The sequence below is a fragment of the Antennarius striatus genome, chromosome 1 (genome assembly GCF_040054535.1).
Source record: "Antennarius striatus isolate MH-2024 chromosome 1, ASM4005453v1, whole genome shotgun sequence".
Lineage (NCBI taxonomy): Eukaryota > Metazoa > Chordata > Actinopteri > Lophiiformes > Antennariidae > Antennarius > Antennarius striatus.
In genome coordinates this window covers 12,063,335-12,086,070 of record NC_090776.1, presented here as the reverse complement: position 1 = coordinate 12,086,070, position 22,736 = coordinate 12,063,335, and the positions used below count along the sequence as shown (strand labels likewise).

Below are 22,736 nucleotides of genomic sequence, written 5' to 3'. Positions count from 1 at the left end.
CCGAATGCAAGCGTCGAATGATACCGATTTGGTTAGCGCAGTATCACTCTGAAAGGAAATGACTGCATCTGAGGATAAAACATGTGAATGGGCAGACAGGTGGTTGTTTTGCTGGAGATAAAGGTGTTTGCCATGCTTAAAGGAACACTTCATTTTAACCCATAGAACTGTGACTGTATTAGCTAGGTTTAGCACACAGACAGGAAGCATGGTGGAAGAGCTAGCCCCGTTAGCCTCAGCTTTAAAGGACCTTCCAATTGTTCAAACAGGTCATTGCTGTGTTCTTGATTCTAAACATAAAAATTGTGTTTAAATCTGCAGCTTGCACACTGTAGTAAATGATACTAAACTTTTTAGCTTCCCATGATGCTGTGCTGTCTTACAGTTTACCGTATGTTCCTTTAAATAACAGCATTCGAATCTCTTTCATCAGCGTTTCTCACAAGGGTTACATCTGCTGCTCACCTGCTGGGGAACCCAGTTACCTGTTGACCGCTGCTTCTAGTCCTGCTAAGCTAAGCTAATTGTCTCATAACTCTAAGGATAAAATCCATATCAATCCTATCTCACTGTCAGAGGGAAGGCAAAAACAATCGTTTTATGTTAACTGTTGAACTGTTCCTTTAAAGCCATGTGCAGCAGCAGTCATCTGAGCAAGAACAACACGAAGGACCAAAGGTTAAATAAAACAACAAGCATTACAAGGTCTGCTCGATTCTAATCAGTGGGATGACAGATAAAGACAGGGGCATAGATTCAGATGTGCTTGTCTGCCTCGGAGCAGACATCAGGATTAGAAGTTTAGTCTCTGGTTTATGCGGTGAGGTTTCGACACACCATAGCTGTGCTTCCTCTGTGTGGCAACTCTGTGGAAGAGCATGACTACTGAAAAGCCTGTGTGTCTGAACACATCCTGCACTTTCAGCGCGATCAAACCACTGTCAAAGCTCACCCTGCCGAGGAGCTGTTTGTGCAGCTGCCTCTGCTGTTTTTGGTCGAGACCAGGGGCGGATCAGAGAGATCTGATGCTGCAACCAGCGCGTTATTTAGCAGTTCCATAAGCAAATCTCTGTATGTCAACTTCTGTCAAAAGTTGACCCAATGACACCTAATGCCCTTAGCAAGGATTTAGAATTTGAGGTTTCAGCTCTCTTGTGGTTGTCGCTCTGTGGTCTTTTTCTCAAAATTCAGCAGATTGGAGGCTAAACCATCCACAACACTGGTTCTGTTGGACTCGAAGGCAGAGAGGACACAAGACACAGGGGAGAGGCAAAGACTCTGGTCCTGGTCCAGATCTCTCTCTGTTCTTTTCAATCAGATTGCTCAGAGTCTGAATACAAGCCTCCATTGTTGCAACAAACTCCTCTTACTACCTTGTTTGAGCTCCGCTTCTCTTCTTACTGGCTTCATTCCTAATAGGTTAGCATTTCCATAGTCATTTGTTTTGCAAAGTATGACATTACTAAACTGGTGTTTGGCAACTTTAATCCTTTTAGTCTCTTAAATTCTGATCAACCCATTTATTGCTTGTTTATTAGGTCCAACAAAAAACCCCAAATGTTAGAATTGTGCTTGTGAAGCTGGTTTTCTGTACTCCAGGTTATTTCCTTCAAATATACTGTATATAAATTAAGAATATTCTGGTGTTGTATTTATAATTTAATAAACAGTTAAAAATGTGATTTCCGTGCCTTTCACGTGACAAAAAATCATGTTTTGAACTGAATAGCATCTTTTCTAATTAATTGAAAAAAAAGTCCCGTGAAAAAAATTTGTGTCTAAAAAGGCAATAATAATCCACACATGGGTGGGATACGTCATTTATCTTTAACAAATATAAACATGTGTGATTGTATTGATAAAACATGTCAAAGGATGAAAGTGAACAAAAGCATTTTATGTTTTATAAAGTAGAAGAATCTCATGAAACTTACGTCCGCCTAAAAGCTGCTCTTATGTCAAAACCCTCAACGGCACATGACTCTGAAACGCAAAACATCACATTAGTGACTGAAACAACGACGGCATCAGCTAAAGGCAACCGCCAAAACTCACCTTGAACAGTCAAGTTGAAATTACAGCTGTCAAACTTGTCCCTGGATGAAACCTCACACCTGTAAGCTCCAGCAAAGTTAGCCTTGGCTGCAATGATGTGCATCTCGAACGTGTGGACCTGCAGCGGGGGTTAGAAAAAGTTTGTGACGCATGAGAACATTTGATTCACTGAATTGCTCACACATATTTTATAATTATGGCAATGTGTGTTCTTTGGGGTCTAATCATAACATCACCCTAGAGGTACCTTCATTATGAGTGAGGCAAGAGTGAGCAAAATAGGTTTACTGTTCAAAATAAGATTTTGTATTTATTTAAAATAAAGAAACCCATAATTTTCCCTTTCTGAAACATGTCTTCGGTTTGTGATGACTCCCTCGTAATTAAGTTCTTTTCACTTCCTGTTTTATTTTGTAGAGGCTTACCTCTTTGTATTTCTGTGTGTTTTACTTCCTGTAGTTGCTTGGTTTCCCGCCACTTTTTTATCTTGAACTGGTTTCAGTTCACCAATCAGTCTTTTTACCATTTCTAACCCCTAAGAGTCACTTCCTGTTCTGAGTGTCTTTGATGGTGTCCAGATATATAACCATTCATTGTTTGATGCATTTAGTTTGTTTCTCTCTAGCCATGTTTTGTATCCTGTTCTCTCTTAACTTCAAGTAAACCTATTTTAGGCTAACTTTGTTAGCTTAAGTGAACCTTGGTGCTGCGGTCGAAGGATTCCTTCAGCTGTAGGTGTTTTCCAGACTTGCTTGCCAGATCCATCCACTTCCCTTTGAACCACTTGACGGTGGGTTTCTTTAGTAAGGATTCGGCATTCACTTTAGCCACAAACGTTATGTTTTCACCTGCATTAAAAAAGAATTTGTTGCATAATTTCATGCAAAATGTATTTATTAAGTACCAAATATTCAGAATATTTCTTGTCATACATTCCAATGAATATGTCATTGATTATTCCAATAATTAAAGTGTTAATGCTAGAGTTAGACATGATTAGTTTATGTGATATTAAAGAAGTACATCCTATTGGAGGACCCACTCACCTACAGTAACCTCCCCACTCTGGGGTTTCTCTGTGAAGAGTCCGATCAGATCCTGCCTGGTGTCTGGAGGCTGCCCATCTGGTCAGAGCAGAACGTCACATAAGTTACAGTACATGACACGCTACAGACAGAATGGGATGAAGCTAGACTCCAAGAAAATGGAATGGTCAGCATGTTGTAAATGAAAGAGTGACTGAAGGAGTGCCTGACGACTGCGTAGTTGACCTTCAGCTGGTGGAGCATCTTGGGATGGGGCAACGCTTTGGTTTTCTGTGGGTGCTACTGCAGGCGGATCAGGGGTCTGTTTCAGCTCGCCACTGGCTTTCTCGGGTCCATCAGTGGGGGCCTGGACCGGATCGTCTGCATTCCAGCACCACACGGAAGACACAATTAAGAATTCCTACACTCCTATCACCATCAAAAACCACAAAGCAAGCCCCAGATTTCCTCCTTATTTTACCAGATTGCAATTTCAAACAGAGCTTAACAGACACCAAAACATAATCAGTCAAATTTGGACACTCTTAAAATTTTATCACACTTTTGGCAGAATAAAAATACTTTTTGGCAAACATTAATCGTCCAACTATTTCTTCGGTCTTATCGTGTTGAGGAGGCCAACTGTTTTTCCGCGTGTTATCGCCTGCCTCTCATGCCTTCCCAGAGCACCAGTCAAGTGCTGGTTACTCATGAGGAAATAATGTGTGGGTGTGAGGGTCAAGGTCAGCATGCAGACAGCGCAGGGTGGTTATGATAGGAGCCACAGACGGACCACGGTCTCCTTTAGAACGCCAGAGCCATTAGTCTGCCGCCTTTCTTCAAGATTGTTTCCACCTTATCGCACATAAACAAGCGGGTCAAGCTGACGGACTAATGACACACATAATACTCTAAGACACAATGAGCTCACTCCAGTACACACTAATAGTGAACTAGCTAGCCTCATTCTGCCCAAAGAGTTTTATTTATTCATTATTAGTACAAGTCATTTTATATTAAATTCTTATCAAAAAAGTGCCCAAAAATTTGCTTACAGGTTAAAAATGGTGTCTTCAAATGTGTGACAGTCTGCTGGCCATCGTACTGAAGATGTCACCCATCATACCGAAGATGTGACCCATCGTACTGAAGATGTCACCCATCATACTGATGATGTCACCCATCGTACTGATGATGTCACCCATTGTACTAAAGATGTCACCCATCATACTGATGATGTCACCCATCGTACTGAAGATGTCACCCATCGTACTGAAGATGTCACCCATCATACTGATGATGTCACCCATCGTACTGAAGATGTCACCCATCGTACTGAAGATGTCACCCATCGTACTGAAGATGTCACCCATCGTACTGATGATGTCACCCATCGAACTGATGATGTCACCCATCGTACTGAAGATGTCAACCATTGTACTGATGATGTCACCCATCATACTGATGATGTCACCCATCGTACTGATAATGTCACCCATCGTACTGAAGATGTCACCCATCATACTGATGATGTCACCCATCGTACTGAAGATGTCACCCATCGTACTGATGATGTCACCCATCGTACTGATGATGTCACCCACGTAAAACACTGCTGTGATAAAGTTTTGTACATATGAAGCGAGTTCCATTCTGATCGTTGCTGACCTTTGGTAGCAACAGGATGGAGAGTGATGTTTTTCCCTGTGGGATCAAGAACAGTTAGCAGCTAACTCAAAGATTAGCTGGAAAATCTTCTAATTAGAGAGGCTGAGATCAACCACCCGTAACGCGAGGGATAAACAATTGCTTACAAAATATTGTCTGTGATGCACACATAAAGCGTCACACTGGCTCGCTATTTAAGCTCACACACTTGCTCAGTGCTATGCTGCTGTTGCTTTGTTTGCAAATACACAAAGAACGCGTAGGGTGGTTACTGCGAGTATCCTCTGGGGCTGAGCAGCACCGGGTATCTAACTCGCTTAACACGCTGTAATACTCCAAAGCCCAGTTTCTGGCAGGGATCTCGTGGTCAAAGTTGCAGCATGACATCGTTAAACATTTGAAGGTGTGGAATGTTAATGAACGAGCTACGGAACCGCTGGCATGTGTGTTTTCTTCCTTTGTTGGAAACAAGCTAGTTGTTATCATTTCCTGACATTCCTCATGCTATGCTAAGCTAAGTATCTCAGGTGGCTCTACGAGGCAGCCGTTAAAATTCACATCCAAAAATGAAGGATATTTCTGAAGGAGCGGTTCCATTTGATAGATTTGTGCGCATTGCTGTGGAACAACAACCCATTTTGCTTTGTATGAAATCTGAAACTTCAAACCCAAAGCTATAGCATCAGAGTCTCCAACCTGGCTTTGATGTGACCTTCAGGTCAAACTTGACCTTTGACCCCCCAGCAATCACTGCATAGACATTGGCGTCTTCTTTGGTAACAGCCTTTACAGTGAGGGAATGCTTGTTTCCATCAGCTGTGATGATATGTCTGTCGTCGCTGGCGAGGTCCTTTGCGTTGCACTGCCATTTGACTTTAGCGTCAGGCTTCTCGGTCTCCGCTTCGAAGACCACAACGGACCCTTCGACCGCCTCCTGAGTCTTTGGTTTTTTGGTGAATGCTGAAACTGAAGAAGGGGATTCAAACATAAAAAGACTGACTTTACATTTTCATTGGAATACGTAGGCAATGTAATCGGAGGTGGAGAGATGGGCCAATCGTAATACAACAATTAAACAATTCCGGATTAAAGCTGAAATTTGGGGCGATCTGGAAAACAGTGCATTTGTCTTTTCCCATTTCAACCTGTACTTACAAGAGATGGGACGATTCTGAAGCATTAAGTTTGAGCTTAATTATGGGGTTCAAGAATAAGGTAATGTTAACATTCCCGAAACGAGGGTTGCGTGGCTCAAAGGAAACCAGGTGGAACTAAAACCTACAGCATTGTGACCCATTTATAGATGTTGCTTGGAATAAAAGCTCTCTGTTGTCCTGGAGTGTAATTTTGTAATATTGATAAGTATTAATATATTAATATTGATAAGGATAAAGGTAATGTTTGATTGAACCCACCTCTTTTTTTAATAAACCTCCAAGGCAGAGGTAATTGAACATCACCAGATGATGACGAGGCTATTGACACAGATCAATAACAGGCACAGCTCTAGAATTAAAAATATTTGACTAGATTGAGTTTTAGAAATTTAGCTTAAAAAAAATTATAAGTAAGTTGTACACAGTCTTTGTGTAAAATGCCGGCTGTTGCCTTTGCTGCTGTCTGACTCTCAAATACTTTTAAAAAGGATCTAAAAATAGGGACTGTAATTTATAGTCACAATTTCATGCCTTTTTGTCTTGAATTCAGGTCCATTCTGTGTGATTGTCAAATCTTACAACAAGTTCTAAATAAAAATTAAAAAATTGGTGTTGAGGTGGGTTTAAATATAGGATACACACAGTATGCACCAACCAAATAAATAAAGGCTTCAGCAGCAGCGACGGAACAGGTATCATAGCTGAAGGATTAGCTAGACTCTATTTTTGAAACTCTTAATGTGCAGGAAGAATGATGTGTCCTCAGTCTGTCAATGTTCACCGTGAACAGATGTCATGTCACGCCGTCAGTCATGTGTGTCACTTTAAGTGTAAAGTACACTCATAGTTCAAAGGAAAACTCATCAACTGTATTATAAAAAATGAAATAACATTGATTGTTAAGAGAAATCTTACCTGTTACAGATTTCAAGTTGATTAACTGGGCTTATCAAAAACAATTTGTGAAAACAACATTGATTTATCATTTTTTGATTTTTTTCATATTACATATTAGGTGTTTGTATTTAAGTTTCTGACCACCTGGAAAATGTATGTCTAACATGTACATTCTGTAAATTCTGTTCTTGCTCTCTTGAAGGAGATAAGTAGCACTCAAACTTAAAAAATGTTCCACTATGTCGATCAGCTAGTAGCTTATTATGTTTGTCAGCTAACACACTAAAGAGCTTTTGAAAACAACGACCAAAAACAGTGAACCAAAGGGTTGAATAATGAATGAAAACTCACTGTAATGCTTTAAAGCTGGGTAGCCATTCTCTGCCAGTGAATTATGGGACTGACCCCTTTCACAAGGTCACATGGTTTGCCATTTCATACATTGTTTTATAAAAAAATAAACGGTAGTTGCTTAAATTAACATTTTTTTAGTTTGAAATTGACAACCCAGACCATGTTTACAATGTGTATTACAGGGTGCTGATGATTAATAATATTTTAATACTACGGGCTCAATACGGCTATAACTGTTATTGTCCCGGTCCAATTGGGTGAAGGTCTTGGCGCACAGAAGCAGGCCATTTGGGTCACACTGAGTCATCCGATATGTGATATGTCACAGGCTTCTCATTCCATAAACAACAATCCATTTCCACTGAAGAGTGCCATTTGTCCAATTGGAATCCCACCGAGCATTTTTGGATCAGTCGAGCATTTTGTGAATGTAGCGAGGCTGGAAATGTGACCGTGTCAGTTTCATATCAGACCTAGCGTTCACCTGGACCCGGTGACACCTAGCCCAGTTTGTGAAAAGACTGGTTGGGATTAAAGTTTCACACCTGTGGAAACCGTATAAAGTAAGGATGAATAAATACAAATGCAAATGTGATTTGGGCTGCTAGCTGTGACAGATCTGGGATGTTGCATCAAACTAGCTTATTCCCTTTAACTACTGCATGTCATAAATTAAATTGTTTCATCCACTGTCATATGCGGTAATTTTACACCCTACTAATTAAGTTGTATTAAACTTATATTGTTATATTTTATGATATTTTTATACATGTAGATAACATTATATTTTAATTTTATTTTTGTCACAGAAAGATTTAAAATAAAATTTCTTTCATTCATTTTAACACGCATGACTGTTTTTGTAATTTTCCAATTGTTCGTTTTTGTCGTGTATGTGTTACTGTTGTTAAAAAGGGTAGAATAATTGAGATATAGCGCAGCCTATGGCATATAAATCATCAAACTTTTTCATTCAAATATACTGTAGTTGACAGCAGATGTTTAGACAATGTACGGTAATGACGACATATTTTTATGTATGTTGGAACAAAAGATAGAAACTTAGACAATGAGCACTCTTACCTGTTTTTTTGACAGGCTCTGGCATCCTGAATGATTACCTTTCCTCCACACTGTGACTCAATGTTCCCCAGCAGTATTGTGTCTATCTCAAACCCCCTGCCTTTAATAGTTGAGCCCCTCCTTTCATGAACCATCCCACCTCTCCTGTCTTTTTTGAGGCCTAACACAGTGTCCTAAAAAACAACAACAAAAAACCTTGTACTCCCCATCTTAGCTCACCCCATTCCAGAAACAACACCTACCCCCCACCCCCACCCCCTGGCCCACTCCCAGCCACGTCAGACCCTGGGCTATATTTCAGCAATCCTTTTCTTCCAACACCTCCACTGACTGATAGCTGTTGAGAGGGAGGGGGTCGGATGTGAGGTTAAATTTAGAACCTCACATCCAGAAAAGAAAACTTCCGATTGCTCTCCTCACATCTGTGCTGCACTCTGTCCCAGCCAATCTGGGATTGATTGGAAGGTGATTGGAAATGAGACACCAACTGATATATTGTTAGAGATTAATGTCTTTATTTACAAAAATCTTCACTGTATAGTCCTCTGCTATACTGCTGTACTATACGATACAAACAAATAATATACAGTGCTATAAAAAACTATACTGTACTATACAAGACTATACTGTACTATACTATATAATACTGTACCATACTATACAAGCATAAACTGTACTGTATTATACAAAACTATACTGTACTATGCTATACAACAGTGGTCCCCAACCTTTTTTGCACCACGGACCGGTTTCATCTCAGACAATATTTTCATGGACCAGTCCTCATTTGCTCGATAATCGTTATTGACACCAGGACAGCTGTAGTCTAATAATAAATCATCCACAGTGGTTTTATGTAAAATGCAGACATCAACAGACAATAAACAACCTTTTTTTCATAAAGTGATAATCAATATCTCTGTAAACAAAATAATTGTAAGAAATAATTATATTAAAAACTCGATTGAAGTGACTGCACTGATGAGGTTTATTTGGAAATATAGTGACTAATGATCAGTGCATTCAGCGTAGGAGAAATACTGATCATTTCTAATAAAAGGGTGAACAAGTCAATCCAATTATAATTACAATAATGACAATTAGTGGATGGGGACCAATGATCTTGGGGTAACGGGAGACAATGACACCTGAAGTGTGTTCCGGACGTCTGGTCTACTCCGCAGTTTTGTTTTCTTTACTGTCACTGCAGAAAATCTTGCTTCACAAAGACAGGAGTTTGGAAATGGAAGCAGGGTTTTCAATACCTTTTGGGTGATCTCAGGATCAATCAATCAATCAAGTTTTATTTATATAGCGCTTAATCATGGCAACAGACATTTCAAAGCGCTTTAACAGACAGAGAAGCCCATCTGAACCCTCCAGAGCAAGCATAAGCAATAGTGGCGGGGGAAAACTCCCTTGATGAGGAAGGGTAAGAGAAAGAGAGACAGAGAGAGAGTGGCAGATAGGCCAGATAGAGACAGTATCAATATGGTTAAGGTTATGTTTCCCACTGCTAAAGTCAAGGCGCAATTACAGTTGTGTGGATGACTTTATGGCGGCACGGAGGAAGAAAGGAAGCAGGACCCCAGCCGATGGATAAATGAGGGGTGGTACTGGTGGGCTTTGAGGAGAAGGTCCACAGCACATGGATAGATGGGGTGATACTCGTGGGCTCGGAGGTGCAGGTCCACAGAGGAAGGTCCACGGCGGATGGGCAGATGAGGGGTGGAGCAGTATGATGACACAAAGGAAGAGAGGCAGCAGGACCCCAGTCGATGATTAGGTTAGGGGTGGTACTGGTGGGATGGGAAGAGCAGGTCCACAGCAGATGGGTGGATGAGGGGTGAACCTGAGAAAAACTTGTGAGGACATAGAGCACAGAGACTCCAGGGAAGAAGTTTAGTTAGTAGGGTGTGATTGGAGACTTGGAGAGTGAGATCGGAGAAGAGGAGGAGTAACAGAGATGGTTGGAGAGAAGGGGGAGGAGAGAGGAACTCAGTGAGTCTGGATGTTGAGTCTCCAGCAGTGTAGGTCTATAAGAAGAAAAAATAAATAAAAATCTGCCTTTACGTTAATCCAGAACACTGGCGCAGTTGTGGGCACTTAATTTGGGGGTAATGGCTGGTAACCTGTCATGTGACAGATACCTGTCAAGCGGGACAGACGCATGCATTCGTCTGTGCGTCATTTCACGCAGATGTCACCTTTCAAAATAAAACATCTTTGGATTTGTAATCAATAAAAGAAAAAAGAAAATCAAACATTCTGTTCCACCTAATGTCCTGCGACCAGGTACCAAGTCGTGATATAATATTTCGCACTATAAAGATTTCTTTTCTAGAAATGAGAGCTAAGCGTAATTCACCTCAAATTTACTGTCCTTCATCAGTGTGAAATAACAGCTGATCCTAACATACAACACAATGTAAGTTACAAAATACATTCCGTTTGGTTCTGAACTCCTCTGTTCCTGCTTTTGAGGGATGTCACTAAGAAATGTCAGGAATATTTCTATACGTGCTTTGTGTTTGTGTACTCCACTGCCAGGTTCTGATATACCTTGCTTTGATATTACATCTAAAGCTGACTCTGGCTCTGTGGAATTCTACTGAATTGTATTGCATTACATTCAAGTCTATTTCTTTTTACCTTCTCCTTTGCTATGTATGAGAATCAGTTACGTCTTGGCCATTGAGGGGAGCTGTTGGCTCTTAGGACAGTCAGTGCTATCTTATATTATGTATAGACTTTATTTTACATCTCCATTTTGTATGGCATGATTATATACTGTATATATATGTTGCTACACTAAAATGAAGTCTTTACATAAAAGTACAAGTTACAAATAGTCAATTTCATTAGTTTTTTTTACACATGTTTTATAATATTTAAAATAAACTGAAAGTGGATATGAATGTAAAAATAAATATAGACTTAATTCTTTATTTTAAAATAAGTGAGACCTATCAACATTTGAATCTCTGAAGATTTACACAGGGAAAACAATTGTTTTTATAAAATTTTGACTGAGAAACTTCATCATCTGTAGTTAGCAACCATTAAGAGAAAAATTGAGCTGATTTATTAGATTAAAGAAATATTAAGTGGATACAGAACCGAATCAAAGTCTATACACCTGGAAATTCAAGACGTGTCAAGATGAGTTGGTTACAACTTCTGAATAGAGAGCTAGAACCTGCAGCGTATCAGGATACACAGGCAGACATTTAGAAGAAGTGGGTGATGGGACACTTCTCTCCTCTGCCCTGAATTAACCTCGTCGTTCTTCATTGTCATCTCTTATCTTAAGAACTGCACTGAAATGCAAGTGGCCTCATTTAAAAACCCTTAAATTGAACCAAACAGTGAAATGACATCCTCTTTTTGTATTTAAGTAACAGTTACCAAGGATACGTACAGCATGGACATTAATTTTTATTTATTAGTCAATGTCTAATAACATATTTATATTTGTATGAAGCATGTACTGCAGTGTAAGTTCCTATGATTATTAATTGCATCAATATCTGTATTATGTGTTTTAAATATTGCATTGTAGCGTTAACAAAGAATAATGTTCCTACTACCAATTAATAGAACTTAAAATATCAGTGGATCCAAAAACATTTGGAAGCAGATTGTAAGTTTCACACTATAAGACAGATAGTCTTTACATGGGCTGAAACAACTTCAATATAGAGAACAGACATTGTGTGTGTGTGTGTGTGTGTGTGTGTGTGTGTGTGTGTGTGTGTGTGTGTGTGTGTGTGTGTGTGTGTGTGTGTGTGTGTGTGTGTGTGTGTGTGTGTGTGTGTGTGTGTGTGTGTGTGTGTGTGTGTGTGTGTGTGTAAATGCATTGTCAACATATTTTGAGACAAACTGCAATTAGCTGTTGCTGAGATAAACCCTCTGCTGGCAATTGCTTCATATTTACTATACATACAATAAATGCAACATCAATCAAGTCATCTCAGTGAAGCTAGTTGTGTATTCATCAAAATTTTATTTGTTTTTTTTCCTTGATCAAATAAAAAAATAACCTCACAAGAAATAAATAAATTAAATGCATTGTTGATCCAGATATTAAGACATATTAATATATTTGTGGACGTATGTAATAACCATGCTTACAGAGCACTATGATAGTTGGGTGTTCCCACTGTTGATCCATTTATTTAAATGAATGTAACCCTACAATGGTTATGTGGCATTGTCAGCTACTTACATTGGTTTTAAATATACACTATAATCAGTTTATTTGTTGAGCGTAGCTAGAATTTCTGCAGTCTAATACAACAGTCCTGCAAAAAACAAAATAATCAAGCTTCAATGATGTTGATTTTGAATAAAACTGTCAAAAAAGGTTTATTCATTCATCAGTGCTGTTGTGTTGCGTTAATCAGAGAGGTGAGCCTACCCTCACAGATATATGATAAACAGGCTGCAAGGTTAAGGTAATCAATAGGAATCAAGAAAATCAAAGTGTAGAGACAGTTTTAATTTGACCTACATCTACTCTGACAGACTGATAAGTCTAAGCTAAATGCCCTACGAAGCAGAAACAGCTCGTGTAGAGGCGGACTTTCCACTCTTCAGCTAAAAGCAACAAAATTTATGAAGAAGTGAGAATTGAGAACCCAAGCAGCCATCCACTAATCTCTGCACAACTTTGCAAATGACAGGCTACACATTTTCATACCTAGTCCTGCAATATTTAAGGACCTTGTTTCTGCTTGAGTACCAGATTCTGTTTCATGCCTTTACTCTGTTTTAACTAGTATCTTGAAGGACCTGATCCCACTGTACAGTCGGAATGGGGCTATTCACAAAATGGTATTTACAAGATCAAAAAGGATGATTGAGCATCTCATATCATAAACTGCGTCTCTCAACACCCGTTGTGTCTATACGTATGATTTCCTCTCCAGGTGATTCTTCCCCAGCACCTCATCACTGAACTGGTACGTCAACTTCTTCTTTATCTTCTTAACCTCTCCTGTTTTGCCGTAGTTGCGCAACGCACGCGCCATCTTCTGATATGTCATTTTTTTGCGATTTCCCTTCTGGATTCCCCAACGATGTGCAAGAGCCTCTTTGTGTTTGGAAGAAAACTGGAATGTTCCCTTGTCTCTGTCCACCCACCAGATACTGTCCTTCATATCTCCGTTCCTTAAAAGGTCCAGCAGGAACTGGTACAAACGGATCTTTTTCTTGTTGCCTTTCAAGAACGACAAAGAATTGCATTGTTAGAATTGTAGACACCTTTTAAACAGACTGGACCGACACATAGGAGTCCTGTTATGAATCATATTTAAGACATGTCAGACATGATGATAATTTGTGACTAACAAGCATGTGGTTATAGTGCTGAAGTTCTGTGGAATACGAGCAGATGTTAGCGTTCATGACTTGATAACAAAAAAAACAAACATTTACAGGCAACTTAGAGCTGCCTAATCCCCTAACCTGCATGTTTTTAGACAACCGTTGTTAGAAAATCCAGCCTTTCAGTTTATCCTAATTGGACAAGCACTTTAACTTTTCGGTCCACTTCCTTTCAAGATGCATGGCAAGCATTTAACAGCAGTTGTGCAACTATTACCTCACCCTTAAAATATATCTTTGATTGTCAGCAGAACATAAAGCTGACATGACTCGATGTCAGACACTTATGACAATGTCAGGATACCACACACACACACACACACACACACACACACACACACACACACACACACACACACACACACACACACACACACACACACACACACACACACACACACACACACACACACACACGCACCATTCAATACCATAGCAACATGACTTCAGATTCAAAAAAAGCAAGTCCAGTGACCTAACACGTCTAGCAATCCTTGACCTGCATGACTTAGACGCTCTGCATGGCCGACATAGCTGCTGTGTCTCAAAGTATCCGTGTTAACTGCTTACCAAGATCTCCAGGAGTGACGTAAGAGACCCGATCTCTCAGACTCTCCTCATCAGAAATCTCCAGCGGGGTGTTTCGTCCTCCGTGCTCCTCATCATCGGAGCTGCGTTGTGACATGTGGGTTGGAAACACGGGCCGAGGGAAGAAGGGAACCTATGCACCCCGAGAGGAGAGTCAGAGTTGAGTCGAGCTTTGAATGACTGGCTTGGAACTGTTTTTGGTGTTCACTTTTTAAAAACTGGGACAGTTTCAGAGACTGTGTGTTGCTACTGTAGTGCTGTAACTAACGTTAGCCACATATTCTGCACTATATGACCTCCTGTAAGCTAAAGTGTAAGGGAACACCTCTCTCTGCATGAGCTGTGATGTGTGGATGCTTGCATGGCTGCATGCTTGGCTGAGCATCACTTTACATCCTCTGCAAAAAACATTCAGTGATTTTCCACATTGTGAGAACCATGTTATGTTGTAATGAATGGAAGCATTAACAACCCAAACCAACGGAAAGTGAGTGACTTGCCACCTATGATCTAAACCTACATCAGTTGCTAATTTCAGTTCCTTAAAGATACTAGCTCACACAGGGAAATGTTAAATTCTCCTTTAGATTTCAAATATTGAACATATGCTTACATTTTCATTTGGATCCACTCAATTATCATAATTACCGTAAATGCATCTTTCTTTCTTAATCATACATTATATACCTAAGAGCACGAGCTGGAAGTGGAAGGGACTTACTAGGACATGCTGTGTTTTGATCTAGACCTGTCCTCGCAGTCGGTCACATCAGGCTTAACTGAGCCTTTGGAACGTTTAAAATGCTCATAAGGTTCTTTTTTAAGTAATAACAAAATAGAAGATAAACCATGGAACAAGTAAAGTTTTTGTTTTAGCTCATTTCCTGATTTTTTTTCCTGTCACATGACCATCAAAGTCCCGCCTGAAAGACCTCAATAATTGGAAAAAAAGACTGAATTGTGCATGAAGATGTCGGCTGTGGGCTAAACGGATATTTTGGGCTGTGGAAGCATTACGGAAGACTCAACTAAGATACCTCCATCAACAATGGTTATATATAACAGCATATATATGAAGTTGTTTGTAGGCTGCAAGTATATTCACCCATCTGTTGGGTGGAAGAATTACTCACCGGTTGCTGTAACACATGTGGATGTGCACCCAGGTTCGGATCAAGCAGGCTTTCTGCATCGTACCGTATGAGCCCGGATGGGTGGATGGTTTGAACACTTTGCAGCTCTGTGAAGTTGCTCTCCTGCAGGGTTTCAAACTCTACAGGGTGCACATGAGGGGGAGGGTGGTAGTCCCAGTGTTCTGAATGGAAACGGTGAGAAACATTAATATCACGCCGGTGAGGTTAGCTAACATCTATGAAACGTTCTAAATCTACAACGTCAAACACAAATGTATTAAACCGCTGGCGCAGAACCAATTTATGTGTTTAACATCTTCATCTTTTTATTCCCCCAACATGATATGAACAGACATGTTTACTTTTTGATTCAAATCCAACTGAAGATCTCTCTTTGGGCAGTTAAGGGCTTTTTCCTATTTAGTCTGTTTCTGGCCAATATGTAAAACAGTTGATTACAAGAGAAAGTAAAGCACCTCTCTCATATCAACGAACCCCCATGGGGCGAAAGTCATTCTATGTCTGTATTTGTTACACCCGAAAGAAATGGCATCTGTTTCCTGTGTTCCATTCGCTGGTGGGTTCCAGCTGCACTCACTGGAGGCTTTTTATGTAGCCTCCGACACAGCAGAAAAGTCACCACATCAATGAAGAATGAGACGAGAAGTCGAACAGAGCATTTTTTTATTTATGTGGAAATTTAGTATGAAATAAGTTTGTCACGCCTCATGTCAATAACGTTTGGGCTTTTTAAAAATCAATTTTAAAATGGTTTTAATTGTCATTTATAATTTATTGTCAAGTGACAACTTTATTTTGCTGTTTTAAAGAGATAAATAACTGTTTTAAAGCCAAACTCACCTGTATGGATATCTGTTTCAAGAACGTATGGATTGTAATATTCTGAAATTTGATGTCTGTAGATCTCAGGATCGTAAATTTCTTCGGAGTGCTGCAAAAGCAAATAAAAAAAGCCTCAGGCACAACATAATTAAAAAAACCCAGTATAGCAGTATGTTTATGTCTTTTTTTAATTACATTGCCTCTAAATTAATTCAAGTTCATAACCCATTATACGTCACTGATGTTTAAATTATGGTAATGACATTTTTTTTGCTGCTACTACTTTGAAACTCTGAAGAACTCTTGAGTTTCATTCTCATGTTTTCAGCAGCAAATCTCGTCCCTCAAATTGCACTCACATTAACTCATCCAGTTTGATAAAACAGGAGTCTTCTTTCCTCTTGAATGTCAATTTCCAATTTTCTCTTTTTTTTTCTAAGATAGCATCTCATTCTTCAAATTACAGTTTAAATAGTTAGAAAATTCATGATACTTACAGGTGGGATGAGATAGCTCTCCATTCTGTATGGATGCAACATGGAGATCTCTTCAACTAACCGACTCAGATGCTTTGCTGGCAAAACCCTTTCAAAACTTTTGCGGCACCATTGCTCAACCTTTCAAAATTTCCTCTCGCTCAACGAAAAACCAAAAAAAAAAAGAAAAGAAAAAAAGGTCTCCTAACTAAACTCCACTAAACTCGATGCTGTTATGGAGCGATGAACGAGGCCCAGCTTTTAATGTAAAATGAAGACGGAACTTATGTCTTGTGAGACAATTTCTGTGGGTGGAAGCGATAGAGTGTGTCTGTTAAAGGTTCCTTGTCATTGATGATTTGTCAGGGGAGACCATGAGACATTTATCAGGGTTTATATACTGTCCCCTCCTTTAAGCAACCAATCATCATGAAGACTTTTCCGCACTGTCAACCCTTCACCCCCCATCACGAATATCATGATAAACACAGTGGCATAAGAACTTTTTGATTAACTTTATTCACATCATGTGTTCTAAAATAGTCATAATTCAGATCATGGTAAAGCAGCAGTTCATGAAAAATGCAATTATTATGTTATTTTATTGTACTAGGAGCTGATAATTATATAAACAGTTAATTAACATGTTGTTTTTTTTAACATTCACAATTACTGTATGTGTTAATGTATTTATAAAACATGTGAGTGACAAAATATTGAGACATAAAATAAGTTATCAGGTCTACATCAAACTTGAGCAGTTGAGTTTAAAATTTATACAATACTCTGAGTTCTAAATTAGAAAAATGAGTGAAGCATTAAAAATGAAAGTATAAAGCTACAAGAGTTATGAAGATATTATGAATATATATTAGAGATACACAAGTGCAACTGTAAGAGTCAAACAAACAGCCAAAAGGTGTCTAAGGAGAAGCAACAACAACAACACACACACACACACGCACGCACACACACACACACACGCACACACACACACACACACACATGCAGCTGGATGATAAGATGAAGGTACAGTATCTGTGTTGTAACCACACTGAGATGAGATTGTAATTATCAAACAGCAGAGGTGCTGTAACTATTCATGGTGGTGAGTGGGGGGGTTGTCGGGGTGGGGGTGGGGTCCTCCTGCTGTATTTTCATTCAGCTACCAGATGCTGCATACTCCCAGATTCTGAGGAAACTGTTGAGCAGCACAGTAAGAATGTTGCTCGGGTTTGGATGTGTTGCGTCCGCTTGTTCAAGAGGAAGACTGCAAGCGGGCGATAAAGCAACACCCCTAAAAATATGATACTGTGAGATCCAGGTGAGTTTACTTTTAACCTTCAAGGCCAATGATTTCATCACGACCACAGAGGTCAGAGTTGAACACATTAAATACATGGGAATGTAGTTTCTTCAGCCTCCATCTACCACACATGGAGTCTCGACGGAGCACCAGCATCACAACACCCTGCTGCCGTTGATAAGTGATGGCTAACTGATCTTTGCAAACTGTATGTGGAGCTGTTGAAACCACACAGACTGTGACCGACCCCAACCAGCCCCCGTCTTCATCACAGCTGGCTGAGCAAAACTGATGATATTTACAGCAGTATTTTCCGAGAGTAATAATACACATTGCACACATGCAGCGAGCCCGGAACTATTTCCATCAGAGCTATTTCCAGTTATGCCAGTAGTGATTCTTTTTTTTTTTTTTAGCTTAATGTTTGTTCTCTTTGAGTATAAATCAACTTATCAGCGATCAGGTTCTGCAGATAAATCAATGAGTGCAGATATTGATTTAAGTTAATTTAGATCATTGACAAATTCATATTAATATTAAGGAGGAATATCCAAGAGCTAATCTTAATTTTATTTACATGCAACATATTTTAAATCATATTTACTTGTTAATATTTTTGCATTCATGATATGAATTGTTAGCAACCAGTGAGTGAAGCAGTTACTTCGCAAATGAACAACTAATCATTTCATAAGGAACAGTTTCACCCAGAAGTCTTTATGACAACTTTTTACATTTCACTCATTACAGTGAACCTGCTTCTCTAGATTTATGTTCATTGTGAGTACATTATGCACAGACAGCGTACCAGCCCCAAAATTCTGTGTGCAGAATATTTAGAATTCTTGTGATTTTTTTGGGGTTTCTCCTGCAGTGTTTGTAATCTGATGCACATGACAAAATAAAATTTTTTAAAAAGTAACTGATAACCAGCACCTCAGGGAAAACAGGATCGATCCACCTGTGTCCCATGCAGGTAATGAGGAAAAATAAGGCAAAAAAAAAACATTATTTAAAACTAAAATTATTATAAAACATATTTTTATGCATCTGGTCTGGTTTTCTGCTTTGTTTCTTTTGGAAGCATTTATGGTTGAAATGTGGTTTGAAATCTGGTTGCATGTGAAACAATGTTCTGGTTTTCCTTGTGGAGAAATAGGTTCTCTGCAGTCCACAGACACATGCAACAAAAGAGGAACCGAGGATTCGTCTTTCAGATTCAGTTCCTTGAAGTTCGTCTTTAAATTAATCCATTTACGTGTCATATGATGAGGATGATCCAGAACTATGCATGAGGCTGGTTGCTTTGTTGGTGGACATTTCTTCTGAATTGTGTTTGACAGATGACATTGTGGCTTATTTGTCTGTATATATGTCAGGGTGTGTGAACTCTTCTCCTACAATACGCAAGTTGTCAAACCAAAATGTCCTTCATCAAGACTCTGTCCAGGAAAGAGAAGCCAAAGCTGAAAAATAGACATGAGGAGAGAAACTTAATTCCAACTCTGACATCATAACTAATAACTATCATGTCAGAAACTATTATGACCAAAAGAAGGAACATCACTTTTATTTTATTACATCAGACTGTTTTCTTCAAAACAGTTATGTTATGTCTTGCTTCAAAATGTTTGTCCTAACATCATCATAAGATTGTAAGCACTGCTAAATCACATGTCCTGCATTATTTTTCCAGTGTTTCTGTTTGTCATATGATGATGATGATTTAGAATGACTACGGTACTGTTTTTGTATATGGCGACTTTAACCAACAAGGACACACTTAGTGTTTAATGAACTTCATCCAGTACACCTGTATGGGATCTAGTACAACTGCTCAGCATGAACGGTTTCTTAATGAAGACAACCAGAATGGATTAATCAATCAATCAGTCAATAGAGCACAGACCTCCCCCCCAGCAACACTCGGATCCCCCTTTAATTCAGTCAAGGCTCATTCAAACCAAAACCCAAGGGCAGACTAACCATTTTAAAGTCTATTTAAATCAGGTGGGTGTAGATTTTTACATGAATCCATTATATATTCCACTCCCGGAAATATCCCTGAATTTGTACATTAAGTTTCTGTCCCAAAACTCCTCCCCCCAAAAAATTTCATGGAAATCCATTCAGTTGTTTTTACATAAATCAAACAACTAACCAACCAACCAGTCCACTAACCAACCAATTCACCAATAACCAGTCGGTCAGTAAGTAAGCCAGCCAGCCAGCCAGCCAACTGAGCAATTAACATCTGACATGGAATAAAAACCAAAACACCTCGGTGGAGGTGAAAATGGGAACTGGACAGATCCGGCTAGTGAAATTAAATTTGGAATTAAATAAAATAAATATGAGATACTTATGTACAATATGATGATTTTTATCATAATTCAGGTATGACCTACTATCACCAGTATTATTACACAGAAACAACATTTCACATATGATCAACAAAACACAGAAATGAAGAATCCGTTAACTGCAAAGAAACTACCTGACATATTCAAATTAAAATGGATGGGAGGCTGAGATGTGTCGGACACATGTATGGACTTACAGTTGTAATACAACTATGGCAGATTCTTAAGTGTTGAATCTAGTTTTAACTTATATAAACAGCAACATCTACAGTTTCTAAATGTCAACATTAGTCAGTGTTGAAATAATGAAAGCAATCATCAGCTTAAGGTTCTACGTGACACAGCTGCATAATTTTGGAATAACTAATATTTCATAGCATAACATTTATTAGTCAGATTTGGGTTTTTTTTGTGATATTGCAATAATATCCCCACTATTGCGATATCACAAAAAACATCTTGGAGAATACTTTTTTTCTTGCTAAGATTTGATATGTTGTGATCAATATTGCTCTCATTTGTGATAAATATGAGGCTATTGCTGAAATTATTACCACCAAGTTAGCCTGTCTCTGTCAAAAAGGTCATTTCTTAGAACATTTGATGTCTTAATGACCTTTCAAGGAACACATACGAACATTTTCCTTCTGTGAAAAAACAGGTCCAGCCCCTTCCTGTACAGCTTCAATCTTTGTGCTAAGATAATCTAACTAATGAATTACAGTAATACACCGTTATGCATTTTAGGGTATGTGATCAATGACCGGGTATTTGCTTTCTGTTGTGTCCCACCACAGGATGTAACCGAACACTCCAGAGTTTACCGCCTAAATGTCGTTACAAGATACATACAGTATGTGTGATCATATGAGTTCACAAGCAGTTAGATTGACATCTCTTAATATGCGGTCACATAGTTTGCTCCACGGAATCTTTGGGCCTCTTGTGTTAGAGGTGTCAGTTTTCTCATTGCTATATTTACAGTATATGCACTTATTTTTAGAGGGTACTAATATCCTGAAGAAAGTACAGTTTTCTATTGTGGTATTACTTGTGTATGTTGATATATAATGAAATATATCTAATTTTCACTGATTATTCCCATCAACATTTAACAACCAGAAGTCTTTGTAATTTCCCAACATATCAGAGGTTTATGGTGTGTGTATTTTTCGCTGACATTCAGAGTTTTGGGCTGCAATCTCACTGCATTTACTCTGAGGACTCGCAGCACCGGGTCACAAGACTGTACCCACACAGTCTCACAGAGGGGGAATGACATGCATGACCACTGACTGTGGAAAACAGGATACAGGGTACGTCGCAACAGGAAGTCTTGCACTGCAGAGCATCAGTTTGACCAGAATGACTGCAGGTTGATGTCCACACTCTGTAACTTCTGTGGCGGTACTCAGATTTCGTAATTATCTCTGCTCAACAATTCTTCTGAGATAGTTGAGCAATTCAGTTGATTTTTTTTTTAAAAATCCATAAAAAGAAAGAAAGAAAAAAAAAATAGCTGTGGTATTCTTAATGTTGTAAATAATAATTTACCAATACCAGGACATCGTAACACAATTGACGCCAAAAAAAAAAGACTCTTCGTAGAAATAAAAACTGGAATAGCTAAAATAAGGTGTATACATTTTTTGTAGCTTTTCACAAAATGAAAGATTACGATTAAGATCTTATTCTTGTCAAGCATTGAAAATATTAGTAACTCAATTTTGATGACTAAATTAGTGTCAATATAAATATTTGAACACATAAAGCCATCTGACTTAAACAAAAATAACTTCTCTAATCAAATGTAACCCCAAAGGAAATGAAACAAATTGTCCTGAAATGAGACACTATTCGTAAATATTTGAGGTGAAATGCATCTAACACATCAATCCGATAATAAACTCAATGATGTATACCTGCCATGCATAAATAATACAAAAGAGCTTGCAGCGGAATGCTCATGTGAGGAAAGGAAGGGTACGCCCCCAGTGGACCACAGGCCTTCTTACCGTTGCTGTCGGTACAACATACATCCAACAAACATCCATCAGGGAGCTGCAGAGGTATCCACAGGGGAGTTTGTGAACCACTGGAAGCAAATTGTCAAAGGTGCTTGAAAATGCAGGGTTTCTATATATCTCTGAATTAACAGGGGAACTAAAAACTTCCTTAATTCTACCAATTTAGGTTGGTAACATAAGGCTTCTCCTTCTTCTTGTTCTTCTTCTTGTTCTCCTTCTTCTTCTTCCTTATTAAAACAAGAAGGTGACAAACTCTTCCTATCAAATGAATTTTTGTGCATTCTGTGTGAACTCCTGACACCGATGAGCAAAGTTCCTTCAATCAAACCTCGAATCTAAATCTTGTGGCCTTTATTTATTTAATTTATATTTT

At 38.9% G+C, this 22,736-nt stretch overlaps 2 protein-coding genes across 3 annotated transcripts in view; both read right to left on the bottom strand.

Annotated features, from left to right (window-relative positions):
• Nucleotides 1-8,387, bottom strand: part of mybpc3 (myosin binding protein C3) — a 22,981-nt gene extending 14,594 nt beyond the window's left edge. Inside the window, exons 1-7 of the mRNA XM_068322836.1 lie at nucleotides 8,240-8,387; nucleotides 5,445-5,714; nucleotides 3,327-3,461; nucleotides 3,102-3,179; nucleotides 2,755-2,903; nucleotides 2,056-2,173; nucleotides 1,935-1,983 (exon numbers count right to left, since the gene is read on the bottom strand). Of these exons, the coding sequence (XP_068178937.1) occupies nucleotides 1,935-1,983; nucleotides 2,056-2,173; nucleotides 2,755-2,903; nucleotides 3,102-3,179; nucleotides 3,327-3,461; nucleotides 5,445-5,714; nucleotides 8,240-8,264 (824 nt within the window). The 5' untranslated portion in view covers nucleotides 8,265-8,387. The remainder of the gene's footprint in view (nucleotides 1-1,934; nucleotides 1,984-2,055; nucleotides 2,174-2,754; nucleotides 2,904-3,101; nucleotides 3,180-3,326; nucleotides 3,462-5,444; nucleotides 5,715-8,239) is intronic.
• Nucleotides 8,388-12,225: 3,838 nt separating this feature from the next.
• spi1b (Spi-1 proto-oncogene b) lies at nucleotides 12,226-22,504 on the bottom strand. 2 transcript variants are annotated; one of them, XM_068320195.1, is made up of 6 exons: nucleotides 22,352-22,504; nucleotides 16,689-19,439; nucleotides 16,210-16,300; nucleotides 15,349-15,530; nucleotides 14,198-14,348; nucleotides 12,226-13,460 (listed from the first exon to the last, which is right to left on the bottom strand). In XM_068320195.1, the coding sequence occupies exons 2-6, from the start codon at nucleotides 16,728-16,730 to the stop codon at nucleotides 13,147-13,149; spliced, it is 780 nt and encodes a 259-aa protein (XP_068176296.1). In that variant the 5' UTR covers nucleotides 16,731-19,439; nucleotides 22,352-22,504; the 3' UTR covers nucleotides 12,226-13,146. The 2 variants fall into 2 exon arrangements, with proteins under 2 accessions (XP_068176296.1, XP_068176304.1); XM_068320203.1 differs by lacking the exon at nucleotides 16,689-19,439 and having other exon boundaries at nucleotides 22,352-22,499.
• Between the last annotated feature and the right edge of the window lie 232 nt (nucleotides 22,505-22,736).